Source organism: Hyperoodon ampullatus, assembly GCF_949752795.1.
Source record: "Hyperoodon ampullatus genome assembly, chromosome: 11".
Classification (NCBI taxonomy): domain Eukaryota; kingdom Metazoa; phylum Chordata; class Mammalia; order Artiodactyla; family Ziphiidae; genus Hyperoodon; species Hyperoodon ampullatus.
The window spans coordinates 96,426,264-96,445,868 of NC_136924.1; the positions used below are offsets into that span (position 1 = coordinate 96,426,264).

A 19,605-nucleotide genomic window follows, 5' to 3' on the forward strand; every position below is an offset into this window, starting at 1 on the left:
GTGCTTTATATGGCTGTGTATTTTATTTAATCCTTACAGCAATGATCGGGCATAAGTATTATTTTCCAGACCATACAGATGAGGAAACTGAGGCTCAAAAAGTTTAAGAGAATCGCTAACAGTCACAAAGCTAGTAACTACACCTGATGGCACTAAGATTTGAACTTACCTGCTTGGCCCCTAATCCCTGGATGGTGCTCCTCACCCTACTGCCTCTCCTCTTCACTAAGAAAGGCCAGGAGGACCTCCCTGGTGGCACAGTGGTTAAGAATCCACCTGCCAATGCAGGGGACACGAGTTGGAGCCCTGGTCCGTGAAGATCCCACATGCCGCAGAGCAACTAAGCCCGTGTGCCACAACTACTGAGCCTGTGCTCTAGAGCCCAAGAGACACAACTACTGAAGCCGTGTGCCTAGAGCCCGTGCTCCACAACAAGAGAAGCCACCACAGTGAGAAGCCCGCGCACCGCAACGAAGAGTAGCCCCCGCTCACAGCAATTAGAGAAAGCCGGCGCGCAGCAATGAAGACCGAACTCAGCCAAAAATAAATAAATTAATTAAATTTTTTTTAAAAAAAGAAAGGCCGGGATGAAGGGGGAAGGGCAAGATAGGGGTAGGTGATTAAGAGATACAAACTACTATGTATAAAATAAATAAGCAGCAAGAACCTATTGTACAGCACAGGGAAATATAGCCATCATTTAGTAATAACTTGAAATGGAGTATAATCTGTAAAAATATTGAATCACTATGCTGTACACCTGAGACTAATATAATATTGTAAATCAACTTATACTTCAATTTTATTTTATTTTATTTTATTCTATGTATTTATTTATTTTAGCGGTACACGGGCCTCTCACTGCTGCCGCCTGTCCTGTTGCAGAGCACAGGCTCCAGACACGCAGGCCCAGCGGCCGTGGCTCACGGGCCCAGCCGCTCCGTGGCATGTGGGATCTTCCCGGACCGGGGCACGAACCCGTGTCCCCTGCATCGGCAGACGGACTCTCAACCACTGCGCCACCAGGGAAGCCCCTATACTTCAATTTAAAAAAAAAAAAAAGCAAGGCCAGGATGAGGCTGAGGCGGCGGGAAGTCTTCTCCCACAGCAATGGAGTGGGTAGGAGGCCCGTGACCTCATCTGGGGCTTCCGAGGCTGGGCATCACCAGCATCCCTCACATCTATAGAGAGATTTTCCATTTTCAAGGCACTGTCACATACATTAGCACATGCCAGACCTTTTCAGCACGGATTACGATCCTCATTTTACAGAAGAAGAAACTGAAGTTAAGCTCTCTGCCCCATTCTGTGACGGTAGGCACGGAGCATGGGGGTTTCCAGAAGTCTCCTGGTTCCTGAAACAAAGCTATTTTTGCCGCGTGTATTTTGTCTCCAGGCTGGAGGTGCGGGGGTAGACCAAGGGGGGAGCAAGAGATGGAGGCAGAGGGTAGCCAGCACCCAGGCTGCTGACAGAATGGTCGGGACCAGGCTGTGGGAGGAGGGGTGGGGCCGCCTGTGGAGCAGGGAGGTTGGGAGCCCCAGGTGCAGTCCTGTGGTGGCCTCCTCACCCGAACAGCTGCAGCGGCACCCTCCACAGCCTCGGCAAAGAGGGTGCGGGCGGGGCTTGGGGACGGGGGAGAGGGGGAGGGGACACAGAGGCTGTCCTCTGGGAAGCAGAGTTCTGCAGGGCTGAGTCACCTCCACCCAGGCCACATTCCCCTCCCCACCACCCCCCACCCCCGTTCCACGACCACTTTCTACAACTCTCAGAGGGTGGTTCCAAGGCCTCCCGCCCCATGGGAGGTATGAGCAGGCAGATTTCAGAGCCCAGCCTGGGCTCAGCCAGCTGGCACCTGCAGGCCCTGGAGAAACTGTCAGCCACAGAGTGGAGCAGATAGAACCCATCCCCACCCGAATCTCATTCCCTTCAAAGGGCGAACCCCACCTTGGGGTGGGCCCGAGCAGGGAAAGCTAAGCTCACCTCCTTTGGGGGAGGGGTAACAGCAGGGGCCCAGGCCTAGTACCTCTGGCTGCTGGGGGAGGTGAGGCAGGGACCTTTGCGGGGCTGCCCTGCCCCGTGGAGATGAGAAGACCAGATCAGGGATGGGGGACACACCGGCAACGGTGACCACAGGCCTGAAGGCGCACAGTATGGCCTCTTGCCTGACACGCTGGACTGGGCAAAGCTCTGGACCTCGTTTGGCCTCCAGAACTTCTGGAGGAGGCCGTCAGGTCCCTGGCAGCGCTGGGGGCGGAGGTCCTCAGAGAGGCCTCTTCCCTCTCTTGGCCTATGTCTCTTTCGGGCACTGTTCCCCACCATGATAGCGGGGTGCAACACGGACCCCGCGATTCCTGCTTCCTTCATCTCACACCCTCATGCTGTCCCCGACACTGTACGAGCGTGGGCTCTGTGGCCAACAGAAAACAGCAGAAGGGATGGCATGTCACTCTCCAGATTAGGTTGTAAAGACATGGTAGCGTTTTGTCTTGCTAGGTCATGAGCAGCCCTGTGAAGAGGCCCATGTGGGGAGAGACCAACACCCCTGGCCGGCAGCCGCCTGAGGGAACCTTTTCACCTCCAGATCCTCCAGCCCAGCGCAGCCTTCAGATGCCTACAGCCCTGGCCCAAATTGTGGCAGAAACCCCCGTAAGAGACCCGCACCAGAACTACTCAGCCAGGCTGCTTCCGGATTCCTGAACTTGTGAGATAATATCTTCACCGTCTTAAATTACTGAGTTTGGGGGTGATTTGTTACGTGGCAGTAAACAACTAATACACCCCCTTCCCTTTTTTTTTGGCTGTACCGCGCGGCTTACGGGATCTCAGTTCCCCAACCAGGACTTGAACCCAGGCCACAGCGGGGAAAACCCGGAATCCTAACCACTAGGCCACCAGGGAGCTCCTCTCCCTTCCTTTTTAACGAGGACCTAAGGCGATTCTCCCTCCCCACACCCACCATGAGCTCCCTGCCGCCTTGCCGCCCTTTCCCCTCCAGAACTCCAACCTGGAATGTCAGTTTGCAGATACACTTGGTGAAACAGGATGGATTAATCTCACTCCCTGGACCCTAAGAGGACATGGAAAGGGCTGGAGGTTGTCTTGCTGGATGGGGAGTGGGGCTCAGGGCCAGAGGAGCAGGAGCAGGAAAGTGACCCTGCCCCCAGGAGAGATCCCACAGAGACGGGCCGAGAATTAATCAAAGGAGCACTGTGTACACAAGCCCCCCGCCCCCACTTCCTTCCGCTCTCTGCTCCTCTCTTCCTCAGTGGGTGGAGGAACAGGTGGCCTCTGTCCCCTCCCTGTCCCCTTTGTGCAGGAGCGCGGGGACGTCCCTGCACAGAGCCTGTGAATCCTCAGTGACTCCTCTCAGAAGCCCAAAGGGCAGAGAGTGTCACCTCGTAGAGAGGAAGAATGTCACCCACAGAACTTTCCAGGAAACCCCTGCTCCATTAAAGCCTGGTGGCTTTCACCAGGGCCGTGGGCAGAGCTAAGGAGTCTCCTTGGCAGCGCCCCTAGCCCACACTGATGGTGCTTTGAAGGCCGCTCAGAGGGGCTTCAGGCCTCTCCTTACAGTACGACCGTCCCTGGCGAGCCCCAAAGCCTCCTTTCTGCGCCCCTGTGTCCCTGCCTGTGACGAGACAAGGGTCACCACCATCCTAAGGCTGGGAACTTCAGATGGCCTCACAGGGGTCTTTATTCAGGCCCCTCCCCACCAGGGCTCTGCACGGAACGAAGGTGCCCCTCTCCTCATTGTGTCCCCAAGTCTCTGGCCATTGTGTCTCCACGGGGCAGGTTTTCAGCTTCATGGTTCGTGTCTGTGTCACTGCACACAGCACACAGGCTCGGAGGACAGTGGCAGGGCCTTTGCCACATCCTGTGTCTGTGCACCCCCCCTTGGCGCCTGTAGACCAGCTCCCACCCGCTTGCAGTGTGTTCTCCATCCAGTGCAGGGTGACAGCTCCCTCAGCCCAAGTCCAGAGCCCTGCAAACACTGCAGGTGGAGGGCTGGGTCCCTCGTGTGTGTGTGTGTGTGTGTGTGTGTGTGTGTGTGTGTGAGAGTGTGTGTGTGTGTGTGTTTGTGTGCTCTGCTAAAGCACCATCTGCCCCGCCCAGAGAAACGTTCCCTCCTAGAGAGACAGACAGACAGAGCAAGGAGGCAGTCAGGCTCATGGGTCTTCTCCTCCTTCGCGAATGGATGCCCAGTGCAATCACAGTTTTCAAAGCCTTTGTATTATCCAATATCTGCACAACCCCTTTGGGTGCATTATCACCCTTGTCCCATTTAATAGATGAGGAAACTGAGGCTGAAGGAGACTAGCTCTGGTCACATCAGCACAGCCAGGATCAGAAGCCAGGGTTCCGGACTCCTGAGGCTTTAGCAGCAGCCAGAGTCTGGTTGTCTGTTCTCTTCCCCACGTGGGGGACTTTGTCCCCAGGACTCCCCTGTGTCAGACTTGGATCATAACTTTGTGCCAGGGCCAGGGTGATCTGTCCTGAGGGTGTACAGGGCGGGAGACAGTTGCTGGGTGCGCGCTCGTGCGCGGACCACGGAGAGTGCAGTCACAAAGGTAGAGCCAGCCCACGGGGCATGGGAGCTGCCTGGTCCCCGGTCCCCACGCTGCTAATCTGCCTCAGCCTGCCCTGGGACCTCCAGTGGTGTGTGACAAACAGAGACCACTGGGTGGCAGTGTGCTCTCGTGCCTGGGACCAGACAGGTCACCCAGGGCTGCGGAATGTAGGGGTGAGGCGGAGGCTGCCACCCAGAAAGGTTGCGAGACCCCATCTCCGGGAGGACTCGACCCGGCAGGGCTGAGTGTGTGTGTGTGTGTGTGTGTGTGTGTGTGTGTGTGTGTGTGCGCGCGCGCGCTGCCGCCAGAGGGCCAAGGACAGTGCTGAGGTATGGCGTGCGTGGGGTGGGCCTGAGGGGCAAAATATAAAGGAAACCGGGCAGCCAGAGCAACGTGAGCAGAAGGACGGAGGAGAGGGCTGGAGGGGTGAGCGCTGCTCGGACCTTCAGGAAAACGACTCCCCAGGAGAAAGAAAGAGCAAGACGGAGACCAGGAGGAAAGAATCACGAAGAAACCAGGAACGGAAAAGGGGAAGATGCAAGACTGCCTGGGGAAAGTAGGTCAGAAGGCCAGGGTGTGAGAAGGGAGCCCCAGAGGCTGGGGAGAGACAGAACCTTCCCTGGGCAAGAAGGGGCCAGACTCAGGCTTGCTGCTGACGGGGAGTTTATTTGCACTGAAGTGCGGAGATGCAGGGGCTGCCCGGCTCCAGCTCAGGGCTGCTTCAGCTGCAGCTGCGGCTCCGGATCCTCTATCTTGCTCTGAGGCTGAGGTGGGTGAGTCCCATGCTCTAAGGCAGAGAATCTTCTTGGTCGCCACTGTGGGAAGACAGACACGGAGGGTAGGAGGAAGAGGAGGGGGAAGGGAAAGGGAATAAGCTATTCCTTCCCAGGCCCCTCTCTGCCCATACGGTCCCAGGCCTCCTCTCAGCCCCTCCGAGCCTCCTTTGGTTCCTTCAGGCACAAGGGGTCCCTGGAGCGCAGAGGCTCATGGAGAGGGGGCTCTGAGGGCAAGTTCAGGGGTCAACCTTGCTCATCTACCTGAGGAAGGGGTGCCAGACAGCACACCGAGGACTGGGGAGGGGGCTCCCGGCTCACCCATCTTCTCCAAAGGTGAAAGCTAAAGGCTCCAGTCACCAACACGAAGAGGAAGAGGATCCCAAGGATGAGGAGCGGGAGGTGGCCTGTTTTCCGGGCCCCCGGGGCTCTCCCGGAATATTGGGCACCTACGGAGAGAGGTCAGGATCGCAACAGCCCTACGGTCATGGCTGGAAGGACACCTTGCCATACCCCCACATGTTACCGACAATGAGACCCAGAGAGTTTAAGGGACTTGTCCAGGGTCACTCAGCTAATTATTGGCAGAAGTGGGTCAGGCCTAGACAAGGGCTGGAGGTCAGCTCCCTGGCTGGAGAGAAAGAGCGGGGACGGGGCGTGGTGTGGGGAGGAGGTCTGGAAGTGGGATAGAGGTGACTGGTCTGGAGTCGGGGCTATGGCGCTGTGGGGTCTCGGACCTGGGCGGGACAGCTCGGTGAGATACACCGCGGTCCCGAGAAGCCTCTGCCCCTGGTACAGACGGCACTGCCAGGGCTGAGACAGGAGCCTGGCCTCCGGCATCAGCAGCCAGGGGCCTGCGGAGGTCCTGCGAGACCGCTCGTCCAGGGGGCTCCACACAAAGTGTTCTTGTCCAGATGCCGGAGTCACCTCACAAAGCAGTTTTCTCAGGTTGCCAGGTAATCCATGGGATTTGGGAGTCACTGAAAAAATTAGAGGGAAGAGATCTTTTGGGGCCCCGACCCCCTTACATGAAAGCATAGGCTCAACTCCCAAGTCTCAATTGACTTGACTCACCTGGGCTCTGATTGGGTGAGGTTGAGGGGAGGAGATCAGGGTCATGGCCAACTTAATCTTATCAAGACAAAGCTCTGGTCAGATCACTCTGCTGCCCCCAAACTTTCCAGGCTCCCTACTGCCTTCGGGGGACTGTTCAAACTCAAACTGGCCCGAAGGATCACATGACAAATATTTCAGATTCGTTTCCACGACTTTCTACTCAAACGCTCAGAACCCCCATCGTTCCGGTGAGTTGGCCTCCCGGAGACCTGGCACTTTTCCTGCTTCCATGCTGTGGCTCACATCTGTGTCCCCCAAATGAATTCTATCCCTATTTCTGAATGTCTAGAGAACAGATCAACCGATCTAAGGACAGAGCATCTCGAAGCTGTGCGGTGGGGATGGGCAAGAGGAGAAAATTGATGAATGGCCTGGAGCTGAGCATGGTGTACAGGCCCCTGAAGGTTTGCTGGCACAGACACCTGAGTTTAGCCCCAAGTCTGGCACTTCCCAGCTCTGTGACTTTGGAAAAGTTCCTTCTCTGTAAAACAGGGACAACAATCTCTCTCCCATTGAGCTGTCATGCAGATAGCTTGGAAAACTGACTCAAGACAGTTGACCCTCAAGAAGACCCTGGACAGAAAGAATTGGTAGGCTGTGGTAACTGACTGGGAAGGGGGAAGTTAAGGATGAGTAGGACACGAGTGGCTGACGGGAAGGTGACTTAGCAAGAGGATTGGGTGCGAGGAAAAGATGGGGCTCAGAGTGAGGCTGAGGTGTGGGTACCATATCTATGTAGAGATACGTGGGAAGCAAGTGGAAATCCAGCTCTGGTCTTCAGGAGGTGTGTTGTTGGCAGATTCATTTATTCATTCAACCAATATACATTATTAAGTGCCTACTTTGTGGTGCTACTATTTAGTGGCATAGCTGAGTACGGCAGACACAACCAAGCGGTGATAGTTACCGATCAATCAACACATACTTTCTGAGTTTGTTTGGTTTTTTCTTCTCTGTTTGTTTTATACTGTCTTGAAAAAGCCCTTGCTCAGTAAATATTTGCTGACTAAGGGATGGATTTATTAATTCCTCCCCAATCCAGGCCACTTCCTGCAACTTTAACCCAGGCCCTGGCTCCAAAGTGGGCACGGATTCTTGAACTATATTCCACTTCTCTTGAACCATTCAAACTTTTGCCACCTCTCCTTCTAACTTCTCTGACCCTCCCCCCAATTCAGAGCAGGGGAGTCCCTTACGGAAGAGTGGAACACTCATCCAGTGGCTCAGGGGAGATTTTCAGTTTCTTTTCGTTATATGGGGGCGAGAAAAGAGGAGGCCACAAGGGGCATCCCCCTGCAACTTGTGCCCAGTGGCCTGGCATCATGAGGCGGACTTGCCCAGTCTTTGCCCAGCTAGCCTTCCCTTCCTGAACTTTCCCACCTGGGGCTGACCTGTGATGACTGCCAAAGTGACAGTGGCACTGAGCTGCTGCCCCTGCAGGTGGACACCGCAGGTGTAGGTCCCAGCCTGGGCCTGGCCCACAGCCTCTAGTAGAAGGGTAAAGTTGCCATGGTCTCCAGCCACCAGGAGGTCGGGGCCTCCCCCAGGAGGGGCCCACGTGGCAGTGAGGGAAGACTGGGTCTCCACACCCGGAGGCAGGTGGCAGGGCAGCTCCACCCTGGAACCGGCTCCAGCGTACACTGTCAGAGGGACTGGGGGCTCCAGGCCTGCAAAGAAAAGGGAACCCCAAGTTACAAAGGAGCTGGAGCGCTAGGTCTGCAGGGAAGGGAGGAGGAAGGGTGAAGGAGGTGGTCCGGCTCTGGAGAGTGCTAAGGAGCTAAGTGGGTGAACTGCGGATGCTCAGAACCCCCAATGTGCAGGGGCCAGCAGGAGACCAAAGACTGGCAAGTGGGGCTGGATGACCAAAGGAAAAGCTACAAGGGAGAAGCCGCTGAAAGGCTGCAAAGAGAAAGAGAAAGGAGTGGGACAGTGAGGCCCAGAGCAATCACAGGTGCCATCAGCTTGGTGTGGGGGCTCATTAGTCCGGGGGAGGGGACGGGGGGCAGGGGGGCAGGAAGGGGTTGCGGTCAAGTGTGAAGGCAGACTGGAGGAGTTACCCAGAACAGCGAGGCTGTACGTGGTGGAGACACTGAAGCCATCTCTGTAGGTGAGGGTGCAGCCCCAGGTCCCAGAGTCCAAGGGGCTGACATGGGGCAGGAAGAGGAAGTTTCCCGCTAAGAGGTGATGAGGGGACTCCTGAACGGGGACTCTGCCTGGGCCCCGGAACCAGTGCACAGAGGCTGGGAGATCAGGGCGGCTGAAGGAACAGTTCAGAATGACGGAACTGGAGGTCCACAGAGACCCGAGGGGGCTGGCAGTCACTGCGCAAGGACAGAGAAGGTTGATCAGGCCCACTTTCCCGACACATCAGGCCAACTAAGCTGGAAGCTCCTGGAAACAGGCAGCCGGCTGTAGATCTCTTTGTCTTCTCTCTCCCAACCCTCCTCCCACCCACCCAGCCCAGGGCCTGGCCCCTGGAGGTGCTTAAAATGCATGCCCAGGGGCCCCCTGCCTACTTCCCCTGCCCCCTGCCTCCAGTTCACTGGGCTTGGTCTATGCTTCCCCTTCTCCAGGCCTTGCTTGAGGATCCGCACTAAGCCCACCCCGAGCTACAGACTACAGATGTCTCAACGGAGTCACTCCAGCCCCGCACTCTCCCCTCGAAGGGGTGCCTCCCCTCCTCCACCCTGGCACTCCCGCTGTGGGTCGGGGAAGCGGAGCTCAAGGGGTGATACGATCTCTCCACCGGGCCCTCCCCCGACACACGTGCTTCTCCGGGGGCACCTTCCACCCCGCAGGCAGGCTCGCCGGCCCCTTCCGCCCCTCTGCTCGGGGCTCTCCGGCAGGGCCTGGGGCGCATCCTTAGAAGCACAGCCAGCCTCTGCCCAGCCCTTCCTGCCTCCGGGGCGGCGGGATATGGGGCGCCCTCCTCCTAGCCCCGTTCCCCCCTCCATCCCCCGCCCCGACACCTACCCGCCGCCTGGCCCACGCGCAGACGGAGGCGGCAGGCGAGAGCGCGGTCTCCGAGGCGCACAGCGGCATGGTACTCGCCGGCGTCGGCGCGTCGGGCCGGGCGCAGCCACAGCGAGAAGTCCCCGCGCTGGAGGCCGCGCTCATCCAGCTGCACGCGGGGCTGCAGGGGCGGCCTCCCGGCGCGCAGGCCTCCGGGAGCCAGCCTAAGCACCGTGTAGCGGCGTGGCCCCGGGCCCTGGGGGGAGAGCGCCGCGGGCTCACTGGGCGGGAGAGAGATGGGACTGAGAAATCCGAGGGGAAGAAACCCCGGGGAAGAGTCCGTCCAACAACACTCTGAGGATGAGGAAGCCCGCCCAAAGGGAAGATCTCTGGACTGCTAACCGTCCCGTCCCCCGCTCCAGTTGGCCAGCACCATCCACTACCGGAGAGAGGCAGGCGTGCTGGGGGATGCAGGTGTGAGCCGGGCAGGCTGCGGAGGAAGGGCGGGGAGGGGGCCGGTGGGCGGCAGGGGAGGCTGAGCCACTGGCTTCAGAGGGACCGACAGCTCTGGGGAGAACTCAGAGGGCTGGCTTGGGCCTGGGACTGGAAGTCTGCATGCCTTTACTGCTGGATCTGGGGGTCTTGTTGCTGCAGTTTGGGGTGCATACCTGTCTGGTAGATGCTGCCAAGTGACTTGTCTTGTTCGCAGAAGGCTGAGATCCTGGAGGGGGATTGTGGAGCTGCAGGGGAGCTGGGCAGGAGCCCCCTCCTGGGCCCACACCACTGGGACCTCTGCCCCAGGGTCTGGAGCCTCCACTGGGGAGGAAAAGAGAGGCCAAGGGGAGGGGCCATGAACCAAGAGACTTCAAAGCAGAGAAGGAGCCTCAGTGTTTTCTGAGGGAGAAACAGGGCTGAGGGAGACCTTGGGTTTCTGCCCTTTCCCTGCCAAGGGGGAGACCTAAGAGAGGCTTTGGGGGCTGAAGGACTGCCCCAAGAAAGGCGTTAGAAGAATCCACCCAATCTAAGGACCTTGGCATCTGTGTGGTCAACGAGAAATCCCTCCTCACCCCCTGCTGTGGGTCTGGAGGTCAACCCTCCCAGAGGGTGGTCCCCACCTTACCTGCAGCTGCCCACAGCAGTTGCAGAAGCAGCCAGACGGAGAACCGAGCCTCCCACATCTCCTCTGAGCCCTGGGCCACGCAGCCCTCCAAAGGGAAGAGGTCAGAAAGTGGGGAAGGACTGATGTTCCAAAGAGAGGTTCTGCAAAGAGGGTGTTGGAGAAAGAGAATCTAGAAAAAGAGGAATGGAGGCCTGGAGAGAGAGGGAGGAACCAACGACCCGACCGGGGGCTGGAATCTAGAGGAAAGCCCGGCAGATCGGGCAGCTGGAGGGTGCAGTCAGGGATGGGGTGGGGGTCCCGGAGGACGGGGCAGGGCGCTGGCAGAGAGCAGAGTGGAGGTAAGGTGGCTGTCTTGAGCTAGAGGCCCTTCTGCTGCTCCCAGGGCCCTGGCCCCTGTCCGTCTTCCCTCCACCTTCCGCACTTCCCCTCCCCGTTGCCCCCGCCAGCACCCCAGGGCTCACGGTTTCGCTTCGCAGTGGAAAGTCTGAGGGGGCTGATTCCCAGCAGCATTACCTCCACCCCTGTGGTGGCGCTCCCCTTGTTTATTTCCTCAGTCCTGGGTGTCCCCACCGCCCTCTCCCCTCCTCCCCCACCCTCCCGACTGTTCTCTTTCCCCGAGGAACTTCTGCCCCTCTCTTCTGCCTCGAACTACCCACTTGCCCATCTCTGAGCTGCCTCCCCAGGCCCCAGTCACGCTTTCTTGGCAAGTCCCTTCCTTGGTACTCATCCCCTCCCTTATTCCCTTACCTTCCCAGAACTTCATTACCCTCGTCTACCTGTCTCCCTACCCATCCAATGACTCCTAGAAGCTCTACTGTACCCTAAGAGATGGTAGGTCTGAAGAGGGGCACCCCACACACAGGGAAAAGAATAGCTACACTGTACTGTGCCTTCATTATGTGCTGGACATTGTAGTGGGCACTTTGTGTACAATAACTCATGAAATCTAATATTATCCCCCATTGTACACATGAGGAAACTGAGGCAGGCTCAGAGATTAAAGGTGAGGTAGGGAGTGTGAAGACAAAAGCTGTGTGTGTGTGTGTGTGTGTGTGTGTGTGTGTGTGTGACCCTGACCCCGGGTGAGTTACAGGTGTCTTCTCATCTTTGGGGATGAATGGTATCAGTGAATCACACACACCCCTCTACAGCTCAGACCTCTGTGTAATCAGCAGGCTCTCCCAATCCAGAGGCTCTGAACTAAGAGAGGGCAAGGGTGATACGGAAAACCGCAGAAATCTTGCAGCAGGGATCCTGCCTCGGGAAAACCTGAGGCAGAACTGGGGAAGGAAGCCTGAGAAGGCCGGAGGGGAACTCCTCCCCACGCCACCCAGCCTGCGGAGCCAGAGCTTGCAGCAGGCCTGGAACCGCAAGAGGTCCTGGAGTTCTCCCTGCTTGACCAGGAAGGAGCTCACTGCTCAGGGCCAGGCAACTCTCACTCCATCCAAAGAGGCTGAGACCCAGGTCTCCTGCTCTCTCCCACTTCAGGGGCGGGACTTCCTGTTTCTGAGGCTGTTTCTTTGCCTGGTTCAGCACAATAGGGCTGGTAGCTTTCCACTGGGCTCAGCACTGTCTAGCCTGGTGTGGGTTAGCAGGGAAGGGTGTGTGTATGGCTGGGAGGAACATCCCCAAGAATCCAAAACCAGGACGCGCGAGTCAGCTCTCAGAGCCACCGCCCCACCCCCACCCCCCGTCCACCCGGAGCGCTGCTGCTCTTGTCTTCTCGCGGGGTGGGTGGTAGGAGGGTGCCGCTGATTTTTTATAGAGGGGAGGGGTCCTGAGAGAATGTGCCATCGGCCACCCTCCTCCTCGCTCTGCGCGGGCAAGCAGGAGGCAGGTTAAAAACAGAAGCGCGACCGTTTCTTTATTAAATTATACAAAAAGGGGAGGGGAGGGGGGCAGCTGTGGGGCTCGGCCCCAACCCTGTTCCCACCCCGGCCTGGCGCTGTCTGAGAGAAGGGGATCTGAGGGAGACCCAGGGATCAGGCAGGGTAGGGATGGGCAGGACGTGAGGCTGGGATGCAGAGGTTAGGAGGGTGAGGCTCCCGGAGGAGGGGGTGGGGTTGGCTGCGGGGATGGAGGGAGAGAGGAGGGGGAGGGAGGGGCCACTGGGGACCAGCTGGGGAGCTCAGATGGAGCAGGTCAGGAGGTGGAAGATGGCAGTGCGGATGGAGGGGGCAGTGTGTGGAGGGGCGGCATGAGAAGGCTGGGGAGAGAGAGGGCGGCAGCTCTGGCGCGGGGCCCAGAGCAGGGAGCCAGGTGAAGAGCGGCTGTGCTCGGCTGTCCCTACCCTCACCTCCAGGCCCCCCGAGGGGCCTCCCACCCCCAGCCCACTGGCAGGGGGCTCATGCCGACGCCCCATTTTCTGTCTTCTGCCGCTTGGGATCCGCTTCATCCTGTGGAGAGGGAGAGAGCTGCGGTAGCTGTCACCTGGAGAGGGACCGCCCTCTGCTGCTCCAGCCCCCGCCCTGCACCACCGGGATCTAGGTCCAAATCCAAAGGGCTCCCGGCCCTGCTGCATCCCTGACAGCCCCTCAGCCCACAACCCAGCCCAAACCTCCTCTTCAGCAGCTCTCTTCAGCGCGGGCCCTTCGTCCTCATCTTCTTCTTCTTCCTCATCTGAGGAGCCAGAAATGGGTCATTGGGGAAGGGCTGGAAGCTCCAGCAGAGACCCCCTGTGGTGGCCCTCAGCCCTGTTCCAGCTCTTCAGACCCGCCCTGACGGTGCCTGAGCCCAGCCTTCCCTGCCCCTCCCCACCTTCCTCGTCTCCTTCATCCTCCTCCTCGCCGTCCTCGGCGGTCTCTTCTTCCTCCTCAGCCCCGTTCTCCTCCTCCTGCGGAGGGGAGAGGGAGAGGGAGGCGTCAGGATGGCCCCGTGCCTCCACCCACCGTCAGCGCCAAGGGTAAGGGGCCTGAGGGCGGGGCGGCGAGGATGGGAGGGGCCAGGGCAAGGCGGGCCCCCAGGAAGGGGGCTGGGGGCACGTGGGCAGGTGACCCCTCCGCACCTCCACCACTTCTTTCTTCCGCTCTTTCCGGCTTGCCTTCTCCTCCACCTTCTCTTTCTTCTCCTTTAGGTCCTGCAAGAGAGAGAGAGGTCACCTTCCTCTCACCACAAACGATCCGCAGCCCTTAAGTCCCTCCAGGCCCGGTTCTCCCTCTGCAGTGACTTTAGAGGAGTGGAAGATGGAGAAAGTGGGCAGTGCGGCTTAGAGACTGAACAGAGGTCCCAGGGCCCTCACAGCCACAGAGGGGCTGAGACCAGACACCCTCCCCAAGACTCGAGGGAGGAGCAAAGTGATGAAGCCCGGGAAGAGGCAGCCAAGGTAAGCGCTCATCACCGCCAACCTCACCGGCTGAAGAGTTCAGCTCAGCAAAGCCAGTCCCCTCCATCTGCTCGCAGTCCTGACGCCCCACCCCCTCTGGAGGTCCCTCCTTCGCCTGCCCCCTCCCTCTGCCGGCCCTGCTCGGCCTTTTGTCTACCTCTGGGGCCTTTTCCTGAGTACTCTCTCCTGGGCATCCCTCCCAGCTTCCCTCTCAGCTGCGAAAGCCTTTGTTTCTGCCTTTGTGCCCCCCTAATCCTCAGGCTCGTACCTGGCCCAACGCTACAGGAATAGGAAGAGCCCCTTAGCACGACTCCCCACGCCCCCCTCACTTCCGCCCACTCCTGCCCCCAGGCAGTGCAGCTGGCTTCCTCCTCCCGACCACCCATGGTGCGTGCACCAGCACGGTGTGGGCCCTGGTGTGGTGTGTGCACTGGTGTGGCAGAAGGGTAGGAGTCACCGTTGCCGGGGCGGGGGATGTAGGGGAAGTGGGATAAGGGAAACGTGGAAGGGAAAGACTCTGGGACCTGGTAGACGAAGAGACAGACAAGGTCTGTGTGGGCGGGATGGGAAAGTAGAGGGGAAGGTCCCTGCGTAGAGTCCCCTCCCTCCACACGGCCCCTCTCCTTCCCAAGACCCCAGCAGGCACACCTTTGATGTCTTGTCCTGATATGATGTGGCCCAGGGAGGCGCTCACAAGAGTCCCCTCTCTCGGGACACCACACCGGCCCTTCCAACTGAGACTCCAGTCCTCTCTCTACCCCACCCCTTGGCAGGCACTGTGGTGTCTCTGAGATCGGATCGGATCTGGTGTTGGTGTGCAACTGTGTATCCGATTCCACGGGGATGGAAGTTTTCTGGGTGAGTAGACCAGCCGGGGAGGGTGTGTCCTTTCTGGAACAGGGTTGGGACAGGAGAGAGGTTTGGTGCTGGGTGGTTGGCCTGGAGGGACGCTCAATTCCCTTCTCCCTTTATGGGGAGCGCCAAACGCTTGCCCCTCTCACTCCAGCTAGGTTTCTTCATGCCACCGCTGTCCTCATTTCTCCGCCACATGGTCGGTATGGCATTTCTACTACCTGGCGGGCTTTCCCCTACATCCTGGGCCCGGAGAGCCAGGGGATCGTCAGCTTCTCTCTGGGGGCCCCAGCACCAGGTCTGCACGGCCCTGGCCTGAGTTTCTCATCGGTGCTGATGGAGGGAAGGAGAGTGAGTGCCAGGGAGGGAGGGAGTCTACCAGAGGCCAAAGTCCAAGGGGCCGGGCCCTCTCCTCCCCTGTCTGGTCCTGTCCTTCTGGTCACTGTCCTTCCATGATCCCTTTTCCAGGAGGGTATGTGACCTAGGTCTTGTGCTAGGCAGCTCTCTGGCCTCATTTACTCAACACGGGCACACACACTGACACAGGCTGACACTGATTCACACACACAGCTACAGAGGGGCACCCACGCGATCCGGAGACACATGGCCCGGTGTTTGGGCATTCTGGCACACACTCTTGAGACAGCACAAGAGCACAGTGGAGCCACTCGACACTCACAAAGCAGCAACACGGTTCCAGAACAGCTACGTCTCCACACGCACACATGTAACTGACACGGGCAGTCCCACACACTCGCTGGATTTCAGACATACAAAGACACCTACTCAGTGAAGTCACATGCCACCGCACAGCCCACCGGAGGGCCGTTCAGCACACCTTGTCAGATCTCACACGGAGCCCCTGTCTCCCACTGCCTCGAATCCCAGCGGTTCCCCCTTTCACTTCACCGGCCTGCAGGAGACCTCTGTGACCTCCTCAGCAATCACCCCCCACCCAAGGTCGGGCTCCCAGCCCCCAAACCCTGGCCGAATTAATTTCCCCAAGCGACACTCAGCAGGTTCCCTAGGGAAATTAGAGAAAGGCTGGAAGAGAGGCAAGGCCGAAGGGATGGGGCCAGGGAGGGAGCTGACGGGAGCAAGGGCGGCGCGATGCAATGCCATGCAATGCTGGGCCCCAGCTTTTTCGAAGGCTGTTCCTGGCCCCCTTCTGGTTTTTAGGAATTCAAGATTCTTTAAGCGTGGGGGGAGACGCTGGAGGAGGGCTATGCACACTAAGAGAGCTGAAGGCCAGTGGACGAAGGAGTGGATTCAGATGGAAGGAAAGGAGGGAAGGAGAAAATAGACAGAGGCAGTAGCTGTCGGAGGAGAGAAGCAAGAGTCGGTTGGGCCTCGAGGGGAGGGGCCGAGAGGAGCAGCCTCCCTGGAGAGTCCTGTTTACACCGGAGGCTCTCAAACCGCTTAGCGGAGGAAAGGTGAGGTCAGACTGGAAGGGAAGACAGGGGACGGGGCGCCGGAGAGGGGCTCGGGGGAGGGGGCAGGGTAGATGAGACGCGCAGAGCTCCGACGGTCACCGGCCGGGGTGGAGGCGCGCGAGCCGGGGCCGGAGAGGGGTGGGGACGGCGCGGGGCCGGAGCGGCCAGGCCGGGAGCCGGGCGCACGGCGCTCGGGAAGCTAGAGGGCGCTGGCGCGAGCCGCGCGGAGCGGGGCAGGCAGCGCCAGGCTGGGGCGCGGGGGGAGGGCGGAGCGGGGTCCGCCGGGACCCCGCACACGGGTAGCAGCTTGGGGCCGTCGGGGGCGGCCTGGGGCGCACGACTGCGCGGAGCCCGGGGGGCGTGCGGGGGCCGGGCCGCCGCCGGCCCCGCCCGTACCTTGGCGCTCAACTCGGCCGCTGCCTCCACGCTCTTCTCCGACATGGTGCCGGGGCCGGGGCCGGGGCTGGCGGGGAGTCGGGGTCCCGGCGCCGGGACGGAAGGGCCCTGGACGGCGGAGGGTGGCCGCGGCCGGAACCTGGCGCGGTGGCGGCGGCGGCGGCGACAGCGGCAGCGGCGGCCGCTCGGCAAGCTGGGGCTCAGGAAGAGGCGGCAGAGGCGCGCGGGGTGGGGCGGGGGTGGGTCTGGAGCGGAGACCCGCAGGGCTGCGGCCGTCCGGAGGGCGGGCGGAAGGGCGGTGCGGGCGGTGGCCGGCGCGCTCCGGCCGCGGTCGCTCGGTCCTCGGCTCGCCGCCCCCGCACCCGCAGAGCTGCCGCCGACCAGCCGCTGCCGCCCCCGGCCAGGGAACCCGCTTATAAAGCGGCGCTGCCCGACGGGAGGGGCTTCCCAGGGGTGGGGCAGGCGGGAGCGGGGAGGAGAGGAGAGGGGAGGAGGATGAAAGCGGAGGTTGGAGAGGTGGGGATAGGAGGATGAAAGCGAGGGGAGGGAGCGCGCGAGAGGCGGGAGGGAGGACTACACCAGGAGGGGGAAATGGAGAGACTACGGTCGCGGCGAAAGGAGTGGGGCGAGGAGGTGGGAAGGGGTGGGGTTCCTGTGGGGAGGGACCTCTCCGAATCCCGACCTACTGCCGGCGAATGTGGAGTGTGTCTTTTGGGGGCGGGCTGGAGGGATGGCCTGGATCCTACAGACACCCCACCAATAGCCTCGAGATTTTTGCCAAGGGGTGGGGTGGGGGGGAAGCAGATGGAAAGGCCGGGCAGGTATTTGAGAAACCAAAAGCTTAAAGAGGAGGAAGAGGGCGGGAGCTACTTCCACATTCTCGCTGGATTTCCCCTCTCCTGCGGCATCTACGTTCCCTGGGTGGCCTTGGGAGGGGTTGAGAGAGCAGAAAGGGCCGGCCACCCTCCGTCCTGCCCTAGGCTGACTTTTGTGACCCCTGCTGGGTTCCTCCCTTCCGGGCTCTCGCTTGTGATCTGCGGGGAGTCAGAGGCCCTCCAATCTCCTTTCCCCCTTTCCATCTTCGACCTTTCTTCTTTGCCCATCCCACCTCACTTTTCTTTGCCTGGTCCTTCTGTCTTCATCCCTCCTCATCCATTTCTGTCTCACATCTCTCTTCTTCTGTCACCACTTCTCACTTGCCCTCTTCTACCTTCCATCTCTGCCTTCCCTCTCTCTCCAGACAGCACTGTTCTTGTCTCACCTGAGTCTGTCACCCGGCCCTATATCCTTAGCTGATTTTCCTCAGCTCCTCTTCATGTCCTCATTTCCCACATTTTCCCTCTCTTGGTCTTTCTCTTTCCTCTGCTGCCATCTTCCCCAGCCTTTCTGGATGGTATCTGCTTCCTTTGCAGGGGGTTCCAGCCCACACTGTTCCACACACCCTCAGCTCCTCTCCCTCAGTCTCAGTATCTTTGGGTCATTTTGAGAAGCTTGGGGTTTCAGGAGGGGACAGGAGACCTGGGGTGTGTAGCAAAGGTCAGGAAGGTGGATGGAATGGAAGGCTAGGGTTTGGAAAAAGATATCTTTGGTGTATGTGCACTCCTGCATTTGTCTATCATTAGTCTTCATCTTTTTATCATTTTCATTTTCTTAATAAAAAAAGACATAACGAACTAATCATCACCATTTAGTCTTTGAGTGCTTAAATACCCCATCTTTTGGTCCCTTGGTGTCCACACCTCCTAATTTCTCTTTCGACTCTTCTATCAGTTTCTCGGTCTCTGTCTCCTCAGAAATCTTGGAGCCCCACCCAGGTTTCTCCTTGCCGACTTCTGTCCATCTTTCTCTGAGATCTCTCCATCTCTGTCTCTGTTTTTCCTGACATACTCGCTGATGTCTTTAGCGATCTCTGACCCTCTCCAGCTCTGTACTCTCTTGCTTCATTTATCTCCCTCTCCCCCCCCACCCCCACCCCCCGCCCAGTCTCCCTGTCTCGCTCCCTCCCCGTCAGTCTCTTTCCTCTCCCTCCCACCCTCCTTTCCTCTTCCCCCCTTCTCCACCTAGCAGCCCCGCCTGGTGTCTCGGACACCCTGCTGGGCTCTTACCCTGTTGCCCTGGTAACCGCCCCCCACTCCGGTCATCTCCACTCCCCTCCCCCCCCTCCAATCACCGCCACCAACAACCTCCATCCACCTTCCTCCTATTTTTCCTGAGAGCCAATAGAAACTCTGTTGCCAGGTGGAATGCTCATTTGAATCAGCCAATCCAGGAGCCTAACTGCTTGCCCTGCCTTATATGGGGATTTGAGGAGGGCCACCCCCCCCACTCCAGCCCCACAGGGGACCAGCCCCTCCACTGTCCTTTATCCCCGCCCTGAAGAGAGCCTAGGACCCTCCCTCTCACCCTTTTATAAGGGTCTGGCTTCCCATTTCCCTAACTGGGACCACCGGGGTTAGTGTGGGCTGTGGGTTGGACTGTGGGCTGGGCCTGAGGGCCGGGGGTGGGAATGAGGTGTGATTAGGGAAGGGGAGGCGGAGGGAGCCGGGAATTTTGCCCAGGGAGGGGTGTCTGGGAGCGGAGGCAGCTGCAATGGAAAATTCCAGGGAGATGGAGAGGCAGAGAATGGGAATCCTCCCCCAAGGCCCAAGGGAGAGCCTTGAGAATCTAAGAGTTTGGACACTAGGGTCCGCAGGGACCAAAGGAAAAAGTAGGAAGCAGGAGGCCTGGATCTAATTCCTTCCTGCATGGGAGAAGCACCCCTTAGCCCTCGCTCTCTGGTTGGACAACACATGTCTCCTGAAGTCTTGGCTTCCTAAGAAGAAAGCTACACACTTAGGATGAATTTGGAATGGGTGGGATGCTGAAAGCCCACCCCCTATTCCTTGGGGTTGGTCTCTGGGCCTCTGGGGCCAAGAGTGTTAAATGATGCCAGCCTGTGTTTACTGCTTTCCAAAGAATGATTTCTGAGGCCTTGTGGAAGCTTGCCTATTCCTAGAGTTCTTTTAGTCCACAATTCAACGGAGAATTTTCCACTGGTTGAATGGGGAAACCTGTGCCTTCTTACACATTTTC

General features: G+C 59.2%; 2 protein-coding genes across 2 annotated transcripts; both read right to left on the minus strand.

The window, feature by feature from the left end:
- Positions 1-5,279: 5,279 nt before the first annotated feature.
- Positions 5,280-10,588, minus strand: LAG3 (lymphocyte activating 3; the record flags this gene model as incomplete). Its single annotated transcript, XM_079714534.1, has 8 exons — positions 5,280-5,384; positions 5,664-5,791; positions 6,080-6,322; positions 7,850-8,125; positions 8,516-8,779; positions 9,432-9,691; positions 10,079-10,226; positions 10,531-10,588. The coding sequence occupies 8 exons, from the start codon at positions 10,586-10,588 to the stop codon at positions 5,280-5,282; spliced, it is 1,482 nt and encodes a 493-aa protein (XP_079570660.1).
- A 1,780-nt stretch (positions 10,589-12,368) lies between these two features.
- Positions 12,369-16,906, minus strand: PTMS (parathymosin). Its single transcript, XM_079714554.1, has 5 exons — positions 16,534-16,906; positions 13,535-13,606; positions 13,288-13,363; positions 13,088-13,149; positions 12,369-12,926 (listed from the first exon to the last, which is right to left on the minus strand). Exons 1-5 carry the CDS (start codon positions 16,576-16,578, stop codon positions 12,876-12,878), a joined length of 306 nt encoding a protein of 101 aa, XP_079570680.1. The 5' UTR covers positions 16,579-16,906; the 3' UTR covers positions 12,369-12,875.
- Positions 16,907-19,605: the final 2,699 nt, after the last annotated feature.

Coding starts and splice junctions, on each gene's coding strand:
- PTMS (XM_079714554.1), bottom strand. CDS start 16,578: ATGTCGGAGAAGAGCGTGGAGGCAGCGGCCGAGTTGAGCGCCAAG. Junction 13,607..16,533: donor CGGCCGAGTTGAGCGCCAAG/GTACGGGCGGGG, acceptor TCTCTCTTGCAG/GACCTAAAGGAGAAGAAAGA. Junction 13,364..13,534: donor GGAAGAAAGAAGTGGTGGAG/GTGCGGAGGGGT, acceptor TCCCCTCCGCAG/GAGGAGGAGAACGGGGCTGA.